Source organism: Chelmon rostratus, chromosome 5 (genome assembly GCF_017976325.1).
Source record: "Chelmon rostratus isolate fCheRos1 chromosome 5, fCheRos1.pri, whole genome shotgun sequence".
Classification (NCBI taxonomy): Eukaryota; Metazoa; Chordata; class Actinopteri; order Chaetodontiformes; family Chaetodontidae; genus Chelmon; species Chelmon rostratus.
Window position 1 is genome coordinate 28,935,837 of NC_055662.1, and position 15,974 is coordinate 28,951,810.

The following is a 15,974-nucleotide window of genomic DNA, read 5'->3' on the forward strand; positions in this document are numbered from 1 at the left end:
TTTCAGACATGACAGACACACGCAGACGCACATAAACCTACGTGCATGCGAGCGCACGCACCTGCTAAAATAACTCAGTTCATACACCCTCAGATTGAGAGGACAATAAAGCTGATTCACATTGAACGGGAGGTGCGGAGGATCTGATTTTCAGAAAACTGTACTGCAGCATGCAATCGCAGCCTATCGAGGACGTGACTAAAACTGTGAGGAACGCGGCAGATAATTCAGACTACAGTAAGGTCAAGCAGAGGCCTCTTCATCTGGCAAAGACACAGACGCACACAGGGGGGCTCGCTGGAAAATGCTTTTCGAGATATTTCACAATACAGACAGAAATGTGCACAGGCAGTGCCTTCAGTGATACAAGCCAAATGAAAGTATTAAAAACAAGATGTGAATCACTTCAATTACTCACTCATAAGACATGGATTAGAGGAAAGCTACTTCCTGGGGAGAAAAATCCCTTTTCCACTGATGGAGGAAGGAGGCACTGGAGTCTTTATATCTCATGTAAGCAGGGGAGCAATGCAACTGTGCATCTCCTCAAATACTGCAAAGCTTTACTTCCATTCTATGTCATTTATACCTCTGCTTCACCACATTTCCAGCTACTCTTCTTCAGTTCGTTCAGGTTAGAAATACGACACACTGACAGAGATTAAACTACTAACGAGGTATTAGGCAGCAAATATTAGCTCCACTTCAACCAGCTACATAAAGCAGGGCTATGTAACTTAAACTGTAGCTTATAATAATAATAACTAATAAATAGCACAATTTTCCGTTTACAAATGAAACGTTTAAGTCACATGAAATAAACAGTCTTGTTCGATAAGGTGCACTCAGGAATTTTGCCGCTATGCACAGCTGAACTTCTGGTTCTGGTGTTTTCATCATGCTAGCAGCATTTTAAAGTCATCCTAACGTTTCATGGACGGCACAAACGATGCAGCCACATCTATGTAAACACAAGCTGCAGGTCACACCAGAGAGTAAAACACCTGAGCAGTGGTGCATTTCACTGCTCGTGACTTTAACTTCTCGTTTGTAAGAGGAGAATGTGCTATTTCTGATTTTGTCTTGCTTTAATTACTCATTAATAATAATTTTAATACTCAGTGATGGAGGAAATCCTATATTGACCCTTTACTTAATGAAAAGTAACAATACCACAGTGTAGAAATACTCCATTACAAGTTTTATTACTTAAATGCACTTTAAAATGAAGGCAGGAAACTAGATAGATACTTGAAATACTGGAAGGTGATTTAACTGCAACGATGCATCACATTTGATCATATTTTCTGAACGTTAAGTCTTAATTTGTAGCATAACGAACCGTAGATCAGTAGAGTAATCCAGCGCAGTAGACTTATACTGGAGTAGAAGTACAGTACTTGAGTAAATGTACTCACATGCCACAACTGCTAAAACAATACTGACAGGAGCCTTTCTGCTCTCATGTGACTACTTTTGCTTCTGATTCTTGCTGATAAAAATCCATTTATGTACTTAAATGGATGAATTTTACATGTAATATTGTGTTTTTACAGCTTGACGCTGTCACTGAAGCTCTTCTTCCACCATTGTACACATGAATAGGACTGTGAAGGCGACGCCGAAATACAATGAAATGAATAGTGACCTTTGGTGTCACTCACATGGTGATTACTGTTCAGACAGCAGTGGTGCTCACTTTCTTCCAAGAAGAAAACTCGGAGAAGACGCCACAGACCATCATCACAAAGATCTTCAGGCCTTAAATGAATTTACATATGACACACACACATAATCTGACTGCAACACAGACACAGACAGCAACACCCTGCGCACACCGTGGTTTAAATGGATCCGACATCACTTTTATTCACATCTGCATATTCCCGTAGTTCAAAGCCAGCAGAGCAGTATACATTACGTTTAGGGTCTGTGCACACAGCCTTGAGCTGAGCGTCAGCATCTACTGGGCAGGAAACAATGACATCAGAGAGAGAGAGAGAGGGAGAGGGGGTTGGGGGAGGGAAGGCGAGAGAGAGTGAGAGAAAAATGCTGTATTCCAGCAGGCTCACTAGGTACAAATGGAAACAGATTCATAAAACTCCATCCTGCTCTCTTCTCTTCACTCTCAGCGGGCATGTGGACACCTAAAGGCTCCAGCTGGATGTCTGACACAGAACGGGTGTCTGTATATTACATTATTAACCCTTAAATGGGCTTCTGAGTGATATAGCTGAAGCTGCGTCTTGTATTTGTCCTTTGCTCTCCACTGAAACCACGTGCACACCAAAGAACGCTCATACAAACACAGACAGCGCGGCAAACTGTTAGCAGATATGAAAAATGGCTCGCGGAGCCGTGATTTCAGCTCAGATTAGTGATAAAAGGTTGGCTGGAACATTTTTCCATCTTGTGTGAGCTGTGATTCAGCAGGTCCACCACAGCCCAGTCATCTGGCACCGTGGGACGGGAGCCATGACGCTGATTAAGCACAGATGTCAAAGCACGCAGCACCAAGATTCCTTTGGAGGGAGCCCAACTTTATTGACCCAGCGCCGAAATCTTCTCTCTGATCACATGCAAATATCCCAACGTTGTACTGCAGTTTCACTAAAATTGATGTTTTAATAGGACTTCGGTGACGTGTCAGTAATTAGTTTCCCTGATGAGAGATGGAGCGCAGGCTGAAAGGCCTCCGACTGCGGCTGAGACTTTCAAGAGTGTCGACACAGTCTGCCAATACTGGCGCTCCACCCTAATGATGAAGCACCAGAGGAACTTATGAGGTTCACTGAAAACAAAACAACCACAAGGAGTGTAAATAAGGATTGGGTTCAAATGTCACAGGAGTTCACTGACCCTGATGTGAAGGAGAAGGCCCTGACACATAGTTGGAAGTGTGTGTAATGTGTAAATCCAACTTCTGGCTTCTGCTACTGAACAGTTTGCGGATTATTTGTATACATGAGGGTATTTTGCAGACTACAACACATAGAACAGCCTGTAAATAATGCAGCACCTGTGGACTACATTGTGTTCTTTCACAGCTTTGAACCTTTTAATTGCAGATCTGTTAAAGTGCGCCCTCTAGTGGCTGACTTACAGAAAAGCTACAGAGAAGATGAAGGTGCATTAAAGCTCGAAGCTGTCCCGAGTCCAAACTACACAGTAATTCTATGCAATTTTTTACTACTCATGAATTTCAGTATGCAAACTAAACCCTTCATTTCAGAGTGTGCTGCTGGTGTGCACTGTTAGTCCACAGTGCACTGCACAAAGGGAAGAGCTGCAGGGGGGGGGGGGGGGATCGATTAATCGATAATGAAAGAAAATACATCTGCAACAATTTTAGTTGATTAATTAAGCAGAAATGGTAAATATCTGCTGGTTTCCATTTCTCAAATGTCATTTGCTGATTTTCTCTCGGTCTGAATGTGCTTTTAAAAGACATCAATTAATAATTTATTGAAAAGAAATCAACATGTAGATGGACCATGAAGATGGTGGAAAACACAAACAAAAAAAAGAATAAAATCTTTGGAAAATCATTTTGCTTATCGAGTCGCAGTTTGATTGACATCCAGTGGCACAATGTGTGTGTGTGAGTGTGTGTATGTAGTGAAAGTGTATATATGTGATCAGTGATTCCACAGAGAAAATCCATCCGTTTTTAAACAGCATTTATTTAGCTTTCTCCATACAATACATTTAATGTACAACAGCACATACTGTATTCTGAAATAACTCTCAGTATAAAATAGGGCTTCTACAATCAAGGTACAGTCATAAAATGCTCTGAGGGACATGACAACGACGGCGACAGTAAAACACCTTCATATAAAGCGCAGGACCTCGAGAGAAGTGATTGTATTTGCCGAGCTGCTGCTGTAGGAAGCAGAACTTCACACCACACCTCTCAGAGCATCCGACATCCTGCAAGAACCCGTTTTTTGTTTTTTTTTCTCTTGGTTCTGGTTTCACAACTGAGGAGATTCCAAACGATGATCAACGCATAAGAATATGATCTATTACGACTCCTGAAAATATAACTTTTGGTAATATGAGAGGATAAATCAGGCCTTGTTTGGATACTGAATATATACCAAGGTCAAAGCATACACCGTATTATGACTGCTAATCAAGCCTATATCTTTACAATCATATACTGAAGTGTTGGTTTGTGACTGTAGCTGTAAAGACTGGATTGTTTCTGAGTGTTTTCCTGACATCAAACACTTAAACACAGCAAAAGTATACTGTACTATCACTGAAGCCACAAGAAAACCAGCTTATTTCAAACATGGTAAACATCAGCCAATTATAGATCGTTTCAAAAAAGGAGTTTTTAATCTGCAGATGTGCATCAGAGCGTGTGTGGGCCTATATAGTGTCTATAAATGTGTCTTTAAATAGAATACACATAACATTGACCAGCTGTTGTGTTAGTTTGCCATTACGTAGTGCTTTAGGTGTTGAATATACATTATATAACATGTCCAATTGGTATGAGAGAAGGCCTAGGTACAAGGAAACATAAAAAGATAGTCTGACTGAGAGGCCAAACAAACATCAGGAGAGAGAAAGGAGAGATTTGTCTCAAGTCTTGAGGTAAGCAATGTGTTTCAGTATAATGCCCTACAGACAATCATACAGTTACAATCATTAATTCTCTATATACAAACTTCCTGATTTACATACACTGTACTGCTCCTCAGTTTAAAATTTAATAAAACTAAATGCGAGATCGTATCCGTGGTGCGATTTTTGGAGCGAGGAAGGGAATCGGACTCGGCGAAGCCTGTTTCGTGAGGTGGGCGATAATGAACATTATGGCTATTGAAGATGGCCTGTTTCCTCTTGCATACGTCACACACACTATCAAATATCTACAACAGTGCAAATTTTCCCGCTCAATCAAAACGCGCGCAAACAACTGGCTAAACTACGTCAGCTCGTCTTTGAACTCATGTGGTGGGGAACGGAGATGGCAAAGCAAATGCCTGTGTATTTCTATACGTTTATCTGTGAGGCCTGCAGGTCGTAGGGGTCGCGTCAACTCTGTCTGCTGTTACATGAATGGAGGAAGTCTACTGTGGCACGGTGGCTCAAATGAAAGAAAACATAAAGAAGGACGCGAGGAGAGGACCAACCAGCACTCTGCCCCACGTGGCTCCGCTGGATGTAGGCACCGTTTTTACTGTTACCTTCTTAGAAGACAAGGTCGAGCTCAATAACATGTCAAGTCTATCCCACATCTCTCCGAAACATACGCTGCGCCACCTAAATGTGTGTCTACTGAAGGAGACTTAATGCAAATACAAAATAAATGTGCTATAGTAGTAACAGTTTGCGCACTCATTGACACTACGGACCGTAACCGAGACATGACATCAACAAGCTTTACGAAGAGGAGGAGGCTATAGGATGCTACAGTACTAGTGCTACCTGAACATGCTACAGATCGAGACTACAACGATGGGAGACTGTTTCACATTAGCACAAAGCAGGAACCAGCTTTGCTGAGGAGCTCTACCCATTCCAGGCCACAGAGCCGCTGAAACCAGCTGTGTCCAGAACCGACGTGTGGTTTTTTAAAAAAGCAAACCAAAGAGCGCGTTCCTTCAGAATAAATCTCGTCCTCGGAAATGTTATGTACCATTTTTAAAATGACAAAAGTACCGTCTTTGCAGCTTGATGGATCAAGTACTTAGTAAAGCTGGCTTATTGTGTGCAGAGGAAAGCACCCCATCTGTAGTCAGTTCCTGTCATACGACGCACACACACATACACACACGTCCATACCAACACACACGCTCGCACAAGCGCACAAACCCTGAAGTTAGGAACGATTTCTATCGTCACACAGCACTATCGTTTTGATTATCATTGAGTAAAGAGCTGGGATTGCATACTGTACCATACATCTCCTAGGAGAGGCACCCTTCATCAATATCAGCTCATTCATTTCATTTCACACACACACACACACTCACACACACACACACACAGGAATAAATTCTGAACTGGTCAAAAAAAATTACAATCACATGCTTTATAACGGAATGTAGAGAAAGCTCAGACCAGACCTTCGACTTCAGCCGGGACCAGGCCAAACATACGACTCTCTTGGCTTTAACCGTGAAAAGTTGAGAAGTCAGAAAGTTTTAACAACGTGAGAAACCCTTCTCATGGTCACTCAGCCATCAGTTTAAAAAACAAGGATCTGAAGTGCTTTTACACATAACTGTAAAGTTATGACAGCTGTCCTTTCAAAAAGGACTGAAATAGTTCGTTTTTATATTATTATAGAATATATTCCCCCGCGAGTGGGAGCTCTGGACCTAGTCTATCAGACCCCTGACACCATGAGTACACCAACAACTGGCTAAACGTCCACACATCCGGACTTAGCATCCATCCTTTCACATCTTTCACATGACGCATAATTCATCCACGCTCCAACAGAGAGCGATCAGACCGTCAGAGCGAGCTGCATTCAAAGTCTACTGTTTGAGCGCAGCCTCTGCTGACAGTTTCTGCAGCCTCTCCGGGTTTTCCACCCGCCGCTCTCCACTCACGCTGAGAGAAAACCTGCTTCTGTTCGCTCTGCAGAAGAGCTCGAAACCGATTCATTTCCCTCTGATCAAAATGAAGTTAACAGAGCGTTTAACGATAAACTGACAATGCTGCCCTTAGCTCGTGTGATGAAGCTGTATCCTGGAGCGAGAGAGAACGCCAAGCCTTTTCAGAAGCCACCCCACGCCTTGCTCCCCCCTCCGCACTGCTAACACACCCTGGCTGAGGGAACACGAGTGTGTAGCTTCTGGACCTCCAGGCAGGTAGAGTTCAACCACAAGAATTTGGCAGCTATTGATTTGGCTACGAAATCCACAGAAAAGTGCAAACATTCACTTTCTTGTTGTTTTTGTGACATCTTGTGTTTCTGACCTGCATCAGCTCTTCATTTTTGACTGTTCTATGTTCTCCGTTTAAAAAAAATAAATTAATCATTTATTAAAAAAAAAAAATCACATAATTCTGAAAGACCCCCAAGCCTAATCTGATCAAAGTGCAGCACCCCAGCATCAGTGGAAGGAGTGGAAGTGTTTGAATGGGTTCAGATAGCAGGTCCTAGATCAGGGTCTGGTGGGGTTCTAGCTCTCTGAGAGTAAGCCACACACACATACCGCAGAACATATACTCACAAACAGGACTGTGACACACGCGCACACACACACGCGCACACACACACGCGCACACACACACGCGCACACACACACACACACACAGAGTCTAGCTTAGATGAGTCTGGCCTCTCCCTCCATGTCTGGCGGTAGATCACACACTCCTGTGAAGTGCATCTCCTTTCCCTTGCTCCCCTGGCCCGTCCCGGCTCTGGCCCCTCGTTCCCCCAGGCTGGGAGACGGCTGTTGGCCCTGAGGGTCTGGCGACGTCCCACGGGGGATTCCACCTGCCCGTCTCTCTTTCAGGAAGACCTCTAGTCGGCGCAGCATCTGCTTGGGGTTCTTTTTGGCAAACAGCTCCACTTCTGAGGGGTTAGAAAACACAGAGACCGTGGGACTCACGCCGAGACCACAATCTGTGTTTCTGCAGTCTGAGTGTTGAGTTCAACGCATTAACCCGTGACTCATGAGTTAAAGGAAGAGTTCGACATGTGGGGAAATGCACTTACTTGCTTTTTTTGCTGAGAGTTAAATGAGAATGTACACATATCTGCCCATTCAATATGAAGCCAAAGCCAGCAGACGGCTATCTTAGCTTAGCACAAAGACTGAAGATGGAGGGAAACAGCTAGCCTTGTGTGTCAGTTTTACACTTTCTTCGTTATGTGTGTTTTGTTAATGTTTTTGTTGCTTTTTTAGGCAGATTTCATTTCACCTTTGGACACAGCCATGCTAACTCTTTCCAGTTTTTGCAGCACTAAGCTAACCAGGTGCTAGCTGTAGCTTCATATTTAACAGACATACTTGAGATTGGTATCTATCTGCTGATCGAAATTTCAGCCTGATTAAACAAACACTTGGTTAAGAGAGTTTATAAAAAGCAGGTAAAAAGGTGCAGTTAAAAGAGGACTTCACGATTTATTGTTATGATGGACAGTCTACATTACCCACAATGCAATGCGACCCTTGAGTCGATTTATAAGATACCAGGAAGCTCCCTCTGGCGCCACACAGGCTCTAAATAACTTTTTCACATATGTAGCAGTAATCCCCAAGACCTGTAAACTGACTTTGATCAGTTCAGTTTACTGACGCATTATCATATAAAAAAAGGAAACTCCATGCAGTACTTTCACCTCTTCTCTTCTCGTCCAGATAAATCAACAAGCCTGATTTCAAAGTGCTCAGTAATAGTCGAAACAATACGCGCTGTTATTTACCTTTTAGTACAAAGCCAGAGTCAGCAATGGTCTTCTGTTGGGTCTTCCACAGTTGGTACAGGTGCAGATACGTGGCAACGTAGAACTCATTCAGCACACCAACCACTTGCTGACGACGGTTGCACTCCCTGGCAGGAGGAGGAAGAGGAGCGTTGGTGCGGGGAGACACTGTGACACCGAGCCACATTCATACTACAGAGGAAGCAGTAAAAGCAAAAACTGAGGAGCGCCGACTCACTTGGACAAGGCTTCCTCTCTGAGCACTTGCAGAGCGATGCGGGTCATGTTGATTGACATCACACTGAATGGAAAGTTCTACACAAGAGAAAATACATGAGGAAATTTAGGTCCACAAAGAACACGAAGGCTGCGAGAGCTGAAACAAGCTCGTCCTGTAGCCAGATTTATTGATCCCTGAGGGGAAATTCTCTCTTTCGCTCTGGTTCCCTCTGCAGGGAGGACAAAGGTCAGGGTGAGCTACGAAGCAGCACGCCTGCCGTGGGAGGTGTTCCAGTGTCTCTCTGAAGGATTAGTGAAACCTGATTCCTCAATCAGCTGTCAAAAATGAACAGAAAACCGTAAAAATAAAACACATTTGCTCTTTTATGAGCTGGTGATACCTGTGTAGGGTGTTGCGATAACTTGTAGATGTCTCTAGCCAGTGGTAGAGTCTCTGGGTCCATCACAAAGTAGAGAGTGTGCATCAGTCCCAGGAAACCAGTGCCACGTAGGTCAGTGGCTGGGTCTGTACCTGCAGAAACCAAACCAACACATATTAGTGATTCCCTGTTGGGGTGAACTCTGTGAGAGGTGTCAGAACCATGTCTTTCAATCAATAAATGCATTTATTTAGAGAAACATTCAATATTGTAAAAATGGCATGTCTGGTATTGACATTTGCTAATGTATTTTTACAGTTTTTAACAATTAAAAGCAATTACATCGTGAAATTAAGGAGCTGTAGTTCACTAGCAAGATGACTTTAATAAGAACATCCCTAGAACTGAACCTTTGTATTTATAGGGAAGGAGTGTGAAGGCGTCCTACCCTGAAAGCCGATGTTTTCCCAGTGGGCTCCATAGCGAGGACAGTCCAGCCTGCTGCCAATCAGCCTCTTATAGATGGTCTGGAGGACACGCATGTGGACTGTTTGGCTGTTGTCCACATGGCCTATAGAAAGCACACACACACACACACAAACGGTGGTTTATTAAACACTCATGAGACTTCCACCGGGTGGGACGATCACACTGACAGACCCAGCAAACACACACTCACACTGTGCGATGGCAAAGACCAGATCCCTCTCCTCCAGGAGTTCCCTGTGCAGCCGCGGAGGTCCGAAGAGGAAGTGTGTGATCGCTGCCAGACCTGTCCTGCGAATGGTTGGCTGGATGTTCTTCTACAGGTGGGGGCGGGACAGGACACAATATCACTTTAAAAATGATAGTTAAGCGTTATTATTTGAAAATGTATATGACAATGACACTAATCATTCAACTTCATTTACCCGTGGTTTGAAGCCACCACAGATAAAGGATGTGAAGTTTGTCCCTCTCTCACTCACATTCTTTAAATTCTGTATTCACGTCACAGACGAGTGACACAGGCCTTTGTTTGAGACAGGCCTATATTTCACTGTTTCTGGATTGTGCTTCGTTGCTGTGATGATTTGCTGTTGCTGGATTCTGCTCTTAATCCAAACTCGTCTTCCTCCATCCGTTTCAAAATAAAAGGTTCCCTTCTCATCCCTGGGGAGCTTTTACTGTGAAATCGTCAAACTCACAGTGTAGGTATAGGATGACAACGCTATGCTGAATTTACCATATGAGCCATAATAGCGTAGTTAGATCTGTTTTCCAGCCTCTGTTTTGGACGAGCCTCTATCTGTTCCAGTAAACAGCTCCCCCTGCTATTACGTGAGGGTTGGCCATTATTGAAATATCAGCTTTTATTTTTTGAGAGTTTTTGGTGGGCAGCACTCCTTACCAGCAAGTCCCCGAGGTCTGTGGTCTGGAAGTACTGCAGGGCTTCATTGAAGGAGATGATCGGGGTCGGGTTCGAGTCCTCAGTGAGAGCTGGCAGATATTACAAAAAAAAATTACAAAAAAGTCATCGTTATCTTGACGCAAACAGGTGAAACAGTGAGAAGCATCTGACCTGGTTGGACGTTCTCCAGAGCCTCCCACTCCTGTCTGGCCTTTTCCAGCTCCACATTTTCTTCTGTGCAGACAATTTACAAGATAAGGTTAGGAAACAAACGAATAAGCCAAACAAACTTTGCCAGAAGCACTGATGGGGGATGAGCATCTACTTAGCCAATGTGCTATAGTGCAAAGGCCGACACAGCGTTCGTTCTCAGTAATAAATCCCACCCGTCTACCAGACCTGCATCAATCAGAGTGCCAGCGAGACCCTTTGCTTTCTCCAAGCAGGCAATCTGCACTCCTGAGGGAGGTTTTACCTGCAACGGCTGCCTGGTATCTAGGATACACTCACGAATTCCTGAGGGAAGAGGCTGTGAGACAACAGAGAGGTCATGTGAGAGTATGAGTGCGTTACCCGCAGGGTTAGGTTGGTCCCCTCCAGCTGCCAGGGTCTGCAGAAGACCATTCTGCTTCAGTGCTGAAATCTGGAAAATCATCAAATAATGGATTACCTCAAATTCAAGCAGGGCCTTTTGGTTGAAGTGAGATACTAAGAATAAAATGTAATTACCGGCAGGGATCTGAGTGGTGCGCTGCCGTTGGTGTGGTCTTTGACATTATGACTCATTATCAGTCCGTTCATGACCTGAGAAGACACGAGTTTAAAAAAAAAGGCGATTTCTAAATCAAAGACTTGCTAAGAAAAACAGATTAAAACGGCTCAATGAGAAGTGATTTTTAGCCATACTCACAGGCTTATGGTTGGAGTGTCCATTGGTGATTTCCTCTAATGGTTTACATTCACGGGACAAACCATTCAGGCCCTAACAGGACGGCAGAAACACAGAGCAGATGCTTCAGACATGCACACAACGAAAAAATAATGCAGCTTTCACTGCTTTTAAGACAGGTAATTCATTATCTCTGCGTGCTTTATTATGCTCTGAATTTTTTGGGTAGTTCTGGCATCCTTGAAATCTAAAACTAACTACAACGCAATCATTTACATACAAACTGTGTTTACTGACAGCGGTTTTACAAAGTATTCCTGAGTCCATGTAGTCACATCCTTTATATAATCATGTAAAGTGGTGAACCTCACTCCATCCCTGCTTGTGAACGACTGAGCCTTTCCTGGATGCCATCAATGAAGCTGATGAGGTAAATATTTAATATATCGTCCTTTGTATTATTTTCAGTTGAGTGTACGTCAAAAAGGATTAGTAAATGATCACAGTGCTTTATCTATGTTTTACACAGCAGCCCAACTTTTTGGAACTGGGCTTGTATGAAGTTCAACAAGCCAAATAAAATGTCTCAGACACGTCTCAGACGTTGCAAACACCTTTTACTCATTTAAGGGTGCACTTCCCTTGAGGATAACTGTCCCTGCCCTGTTGGGTTGCATCCAGCGAAGCAGGGGACATACTTATCCAACTGTTTACAAAAGAAGCAATGCACAAGGCTAGAGGCCAGGGAGCAAGAAGCAATGTTACGGCTAGAAAACCAAGCAGGGGATAAGGGAAATGCCCCGTCAGCTGCTGCCGCCGTGCCAACATGCCAAGCGAGCCAGAGCAGAGATTACAGCTAAAGCAGAGGGAGAACTGTCGACCTTCGGTTACGTTAAACACATGTGACAGAACTGCTTAAACAAATGAGCTCTTAATTGTTTAACATTATACAACAGTGTGGAATAGGACGGGAACATTTATCTCAGAGGGTGAAAACATCGACACGGCAACAGCGGAAAGGCATCGCCTAATTCCATTTTGTCGCCAAACAAAGCAGGTGTAGCTTTCTGTTTTAATGGTGTTAAGTTGCTGTGAAGCCAAACACTGGAAGAAGATTAAACGTTTAAAATCTTTAAAGGCCAAAGGTGAAATAATGTTACCTCAGTGTGGGATGTGACATCAATGTCTTCTTCCATTGCATATGAGTGTGTTGGCTGGCGAGCGTGTTCCTGATCCTGGCCTCTAAAGGCTTCTGAAGTCATGGACTGAGATGGGCTGAGGAGCTGATGCAAGGACCACCATGGTTTCTGTAGTGCACATTTGTAGTGACTGCAAGTATCTATGCTTTTCTCCTCATATAAACAGAGCACTCAGTGTCCACAGTCACCAGTATGATTTCACAAAACTGTCACTGGCAGAAGAAATCCACGTTGTGCACATCATATTCTCTTTGTCGGTGTAATAGTGATGATGGCAGCCTGGTTTTATTAGCTACTCCAAAGTCTAACCTTGAGCGTGCACACTGAGAGGAATGTGCAGGTATCAGTCTACAAGCGCTGACAGGAGGAAATGGCTATCCATCAATATACAAGTTTCCTGGAAACCTGCCTCCTTCCTCTCCTCCACAGATCTGCTTGGCCAGTGGGTTCGCTCCTCAGCTCCATCAGAGGTGCACACAAGCTGGATGATGACATTGCTTTTCAGGGCTGGGCTCTCCCTGTCCGAGACGCTTCATCACTTTGGCACTGAAGACAAATCCAGCATGCACCTCCAGGTACCGGCGCAGTTGTAGTACAGCTGTGTTATGTCTTCAGCCTCACATGAAACAGCAGCACATGTCCAGAGTAAGAAGTGCAGGTGTCCAGTGAGATGTGGGTCATGGATAGAGTTCTTGTCTGGTCCTGAGGAGGGGCTGTCATATGTACACACTGTCTGAAAGCTAGAAGAAAAACAACTATTTAAGTAAAGCTAATAAACAGCTGTCAATGAGCAACACACACATCAAATATTCCTCACATGATGATGCAGACAGAATAAAAAAATGCAGAGCAAAATATGGTTTTAATCATATAAAAAAACATTATTGTATTTGTATTAGAGCTGCAATGATAAAATTAGTAGTTGTCAACTGTTAAGTTGATTGGCAAATACTTTAATAACAGATTAATCGGTTAGAGTGATGATTCCAGCTTGTGAAGTGTGAACATTTTCTTGTTCTTTACTCCTCTAAGACAGTAAACTGAATATCTGAGGGTTGTGGACAAAACAAAATTTGAGAACATCATCTTCAGCTGTGAGGAAACACTTCGCCCCATTTCCTGTCATTTTATAGACCAAACAACTAATCAATTAGTCGAGAAAACAATCGAGTGATTAATCGACAATGAAAATAATCATTAGTTGCAGCCCTGCTTCCTGTGCTACTCTTTGGCAGAGCAACCTAAATTTAGTGGTGTAGATGTTAATGAGTGCATTTACTCAAGTACTGTACTTAAATTTACTTTTTAGTCCATTTGACTGCTATAGCTTATGCAGTTTAAGTATCCAACAGTATATGACAAAAATTAGCTCCATCAATGAAATGCTAATGAGACACTAATAATAATTAAGTGATGCAATAGCATAAGACTCACAGGGGCAGTTTTTCTTCATTCAGTACTTCTACTATTGATATTTAAGTAATATTTTAAATGCATGACTCTTAATCGTAAGAAGTAATTTTACAAAGTGGTACTTTTACTCAAATAAAGGATCTCAATACTTCCTCCACCACTGTTTGAATCCAAAGAAGATAAAAAAAAGAAAAAACAACTAAAAGTCCGTTAGACTTGAATGTTAAAATCAAAGTATAAAGACAGAGTGATGAAAAGAAAGACAAAACGTGTGGTTTGAGTGCATGTTAGTCCGGTGACAGTGGCGGACTGTAGCACAGCGCCGCTCTGACAGCTACAGCAGCAGCTAGCCAACATTATCTGTAGCCACCGACAAGCTAGCAATATGTCAGCTAGCAACCCCGCAGGCACAAAGACGCAGCTACAGCTTCCCCTCAATCCGACAACGCAGCGCCTGAATACACTGCATGCAAACCGGCCCAAATTCACCGCGAACAGCTAAACGATTTATGTCATGAACATCAAGTGCAATTAAGCAGTCGAGACCTCGCTAACACAAGAAAAGCCAGCTGTCAGGCTAACTAACGGGCTAGCAGTAGCTCTATTGAACTGTAACGGGGATGGAGTCTGTGCCCAAATCCGACAACAGCACACGAATAATCTGCTTTAGTCGCCAAGGTTTATTAAAAACAACATAAACACTGCGTGCTGTGGCCTGTCCGACTATATTAAGCAATATGAAGCATTTCAAAAGTACCTCAGTTTCTGACTGTTTCTCCCTCCAATCTCAGCTTCCCTTCCCCCGTCCAGTGGCCACGGTATTTCAAGTGCATCATGGGAATTGTGGTTTCCTGTGTCGGACTCTAGCTTCATTACGTCATTGCTCTCTCTCTCTCACACACACACACACACACACACACTATCAGAGAGCAGGGAGCCTGTGACCTCCTTTTCTACCTCCCATCAGCACAGATACTCTTTGCTCAAAATACAGAAAAATCATTTTTTTTCTGAGTCTAATAATTAATATGATAATTATGAAAACCCTGCAATACAAAGAACAGATAGCATTTGGTGTCCATATAAGAAATTTCCGTCGTTTCTCCCTGATAGAAACAAAAGCTGATGTTTGGAGTTTCTGTCAATGACACATACATGGCCATCAGATGAAAAATAAAAGCTTTAATCATGGCTGTCATCAGTGTGAGGGATTCAGCACGACTGGCAGATAGCTTGTTTTGTCTTCTTGGTCTTATTACACAACTTATCTGCACTGCATAAATTTCCTTTTCCCACCTCAGAATTTCTTTCATTACACAAATAATGGAACGAGATCTCCGAGTGGCTGCTGCTCTGCACATCTGCTTATGTTCACATTTTGAGGCATTTCGAGCAGATGTCAGTTATTACCCCTGTGGAACATTCTTTGAAGGAAAAAAATGTTTGTTTTGCATTACACAGCCCTTGTAACTATTCTACTGAGGTTTGTTTTATTCAAGGTAAACTGGAGTCAGAATAAACTGGGCATTTATCTTCAATTCTCAAAAAGTCGATGGAAAAAGTGAAAAAAGTTCACGGGTTAGAGTCAGCTCACTTCCTACTTCACGTCAGACACATCCCTCGGGCCTTTTTGGTCATAATAACATCATTCTGAAGTAGTGCCGATGAGCATCTTGCAGCCAACTTAATCATGTGAGACAGAGAGAGGATCCTGGCTTCTGCAGTCTGCACGGCATCCAAGAAAATGAGCTGTTACAAAACATTTTGGATCGATCGAAACTACACAAAATAGGAAAAAATGTTACACAACTGGCAATAATGGAGGACAGATTTCCTGTTTGGGATGAAATCCACCGTTCTTGATCTTGGGGAATGTGCTGCTGGCTCACGGCGAGCTGCTCGCTGCTGGGCTCCTCGCACATCTGAATGGCCAAACACCTGCTCGCTCTGGCAAACCGTCGGTCTGAAAACTCATCAAGAGAGAGGAGGACGTTTTTCATGAGCTTCACTTTTCATGGCGTAAAAGAGAAGCTTTAAATTCATCCATCTCCTCTCCGTCGAAGTGGGAGGATTGTGCAAT

The 15,974-nt window shown here is 43.2% G+C and overlaps 1 protein-coding gene across 1 annotated transcript; it reads right to left on the reverse strand.

Moving 5' to 3' along the window:
* Positions 1-3,672: 3,672 nt before the first annotated feature.
* On the reverse strand, positions 3,673-14,699 carry elmod3 (ELMO/CED-12 domain containing 3). The gene is made up of 13 exons (XM_041937998.1): positions 14,652-14,699; positions 12,443-13,221; positions 11,304-11,375; positions 11,123-11,197; positions 10,967-11,036; positions 10,565-10,627; positions 10,394-10,482; positions 9,683-9,806; positions 9,452-9,574; positions 9,025-9,155; positions 8,643-8,719; positions 8,405-8,532; positions 3,673-7,549 (listed from the first exon to the last, which is right to left on the reverse strand). The coding sequence occupies exons 2-13, from the start codon at positions 12,542-12,544 to the stop codon at positions 7,299-7,301; spliced, it is 1,305 nt and encodes a 434-aa protein (XP_041793932.1). The 5' UTR covers positions 12,545-13,221; positions 14,652-14,699; the 3' UTR covers positions 3,673-7,298.
* Between the last annotated feature and the right edge of the window lie 1,275 nt (positions 14,700-15,974).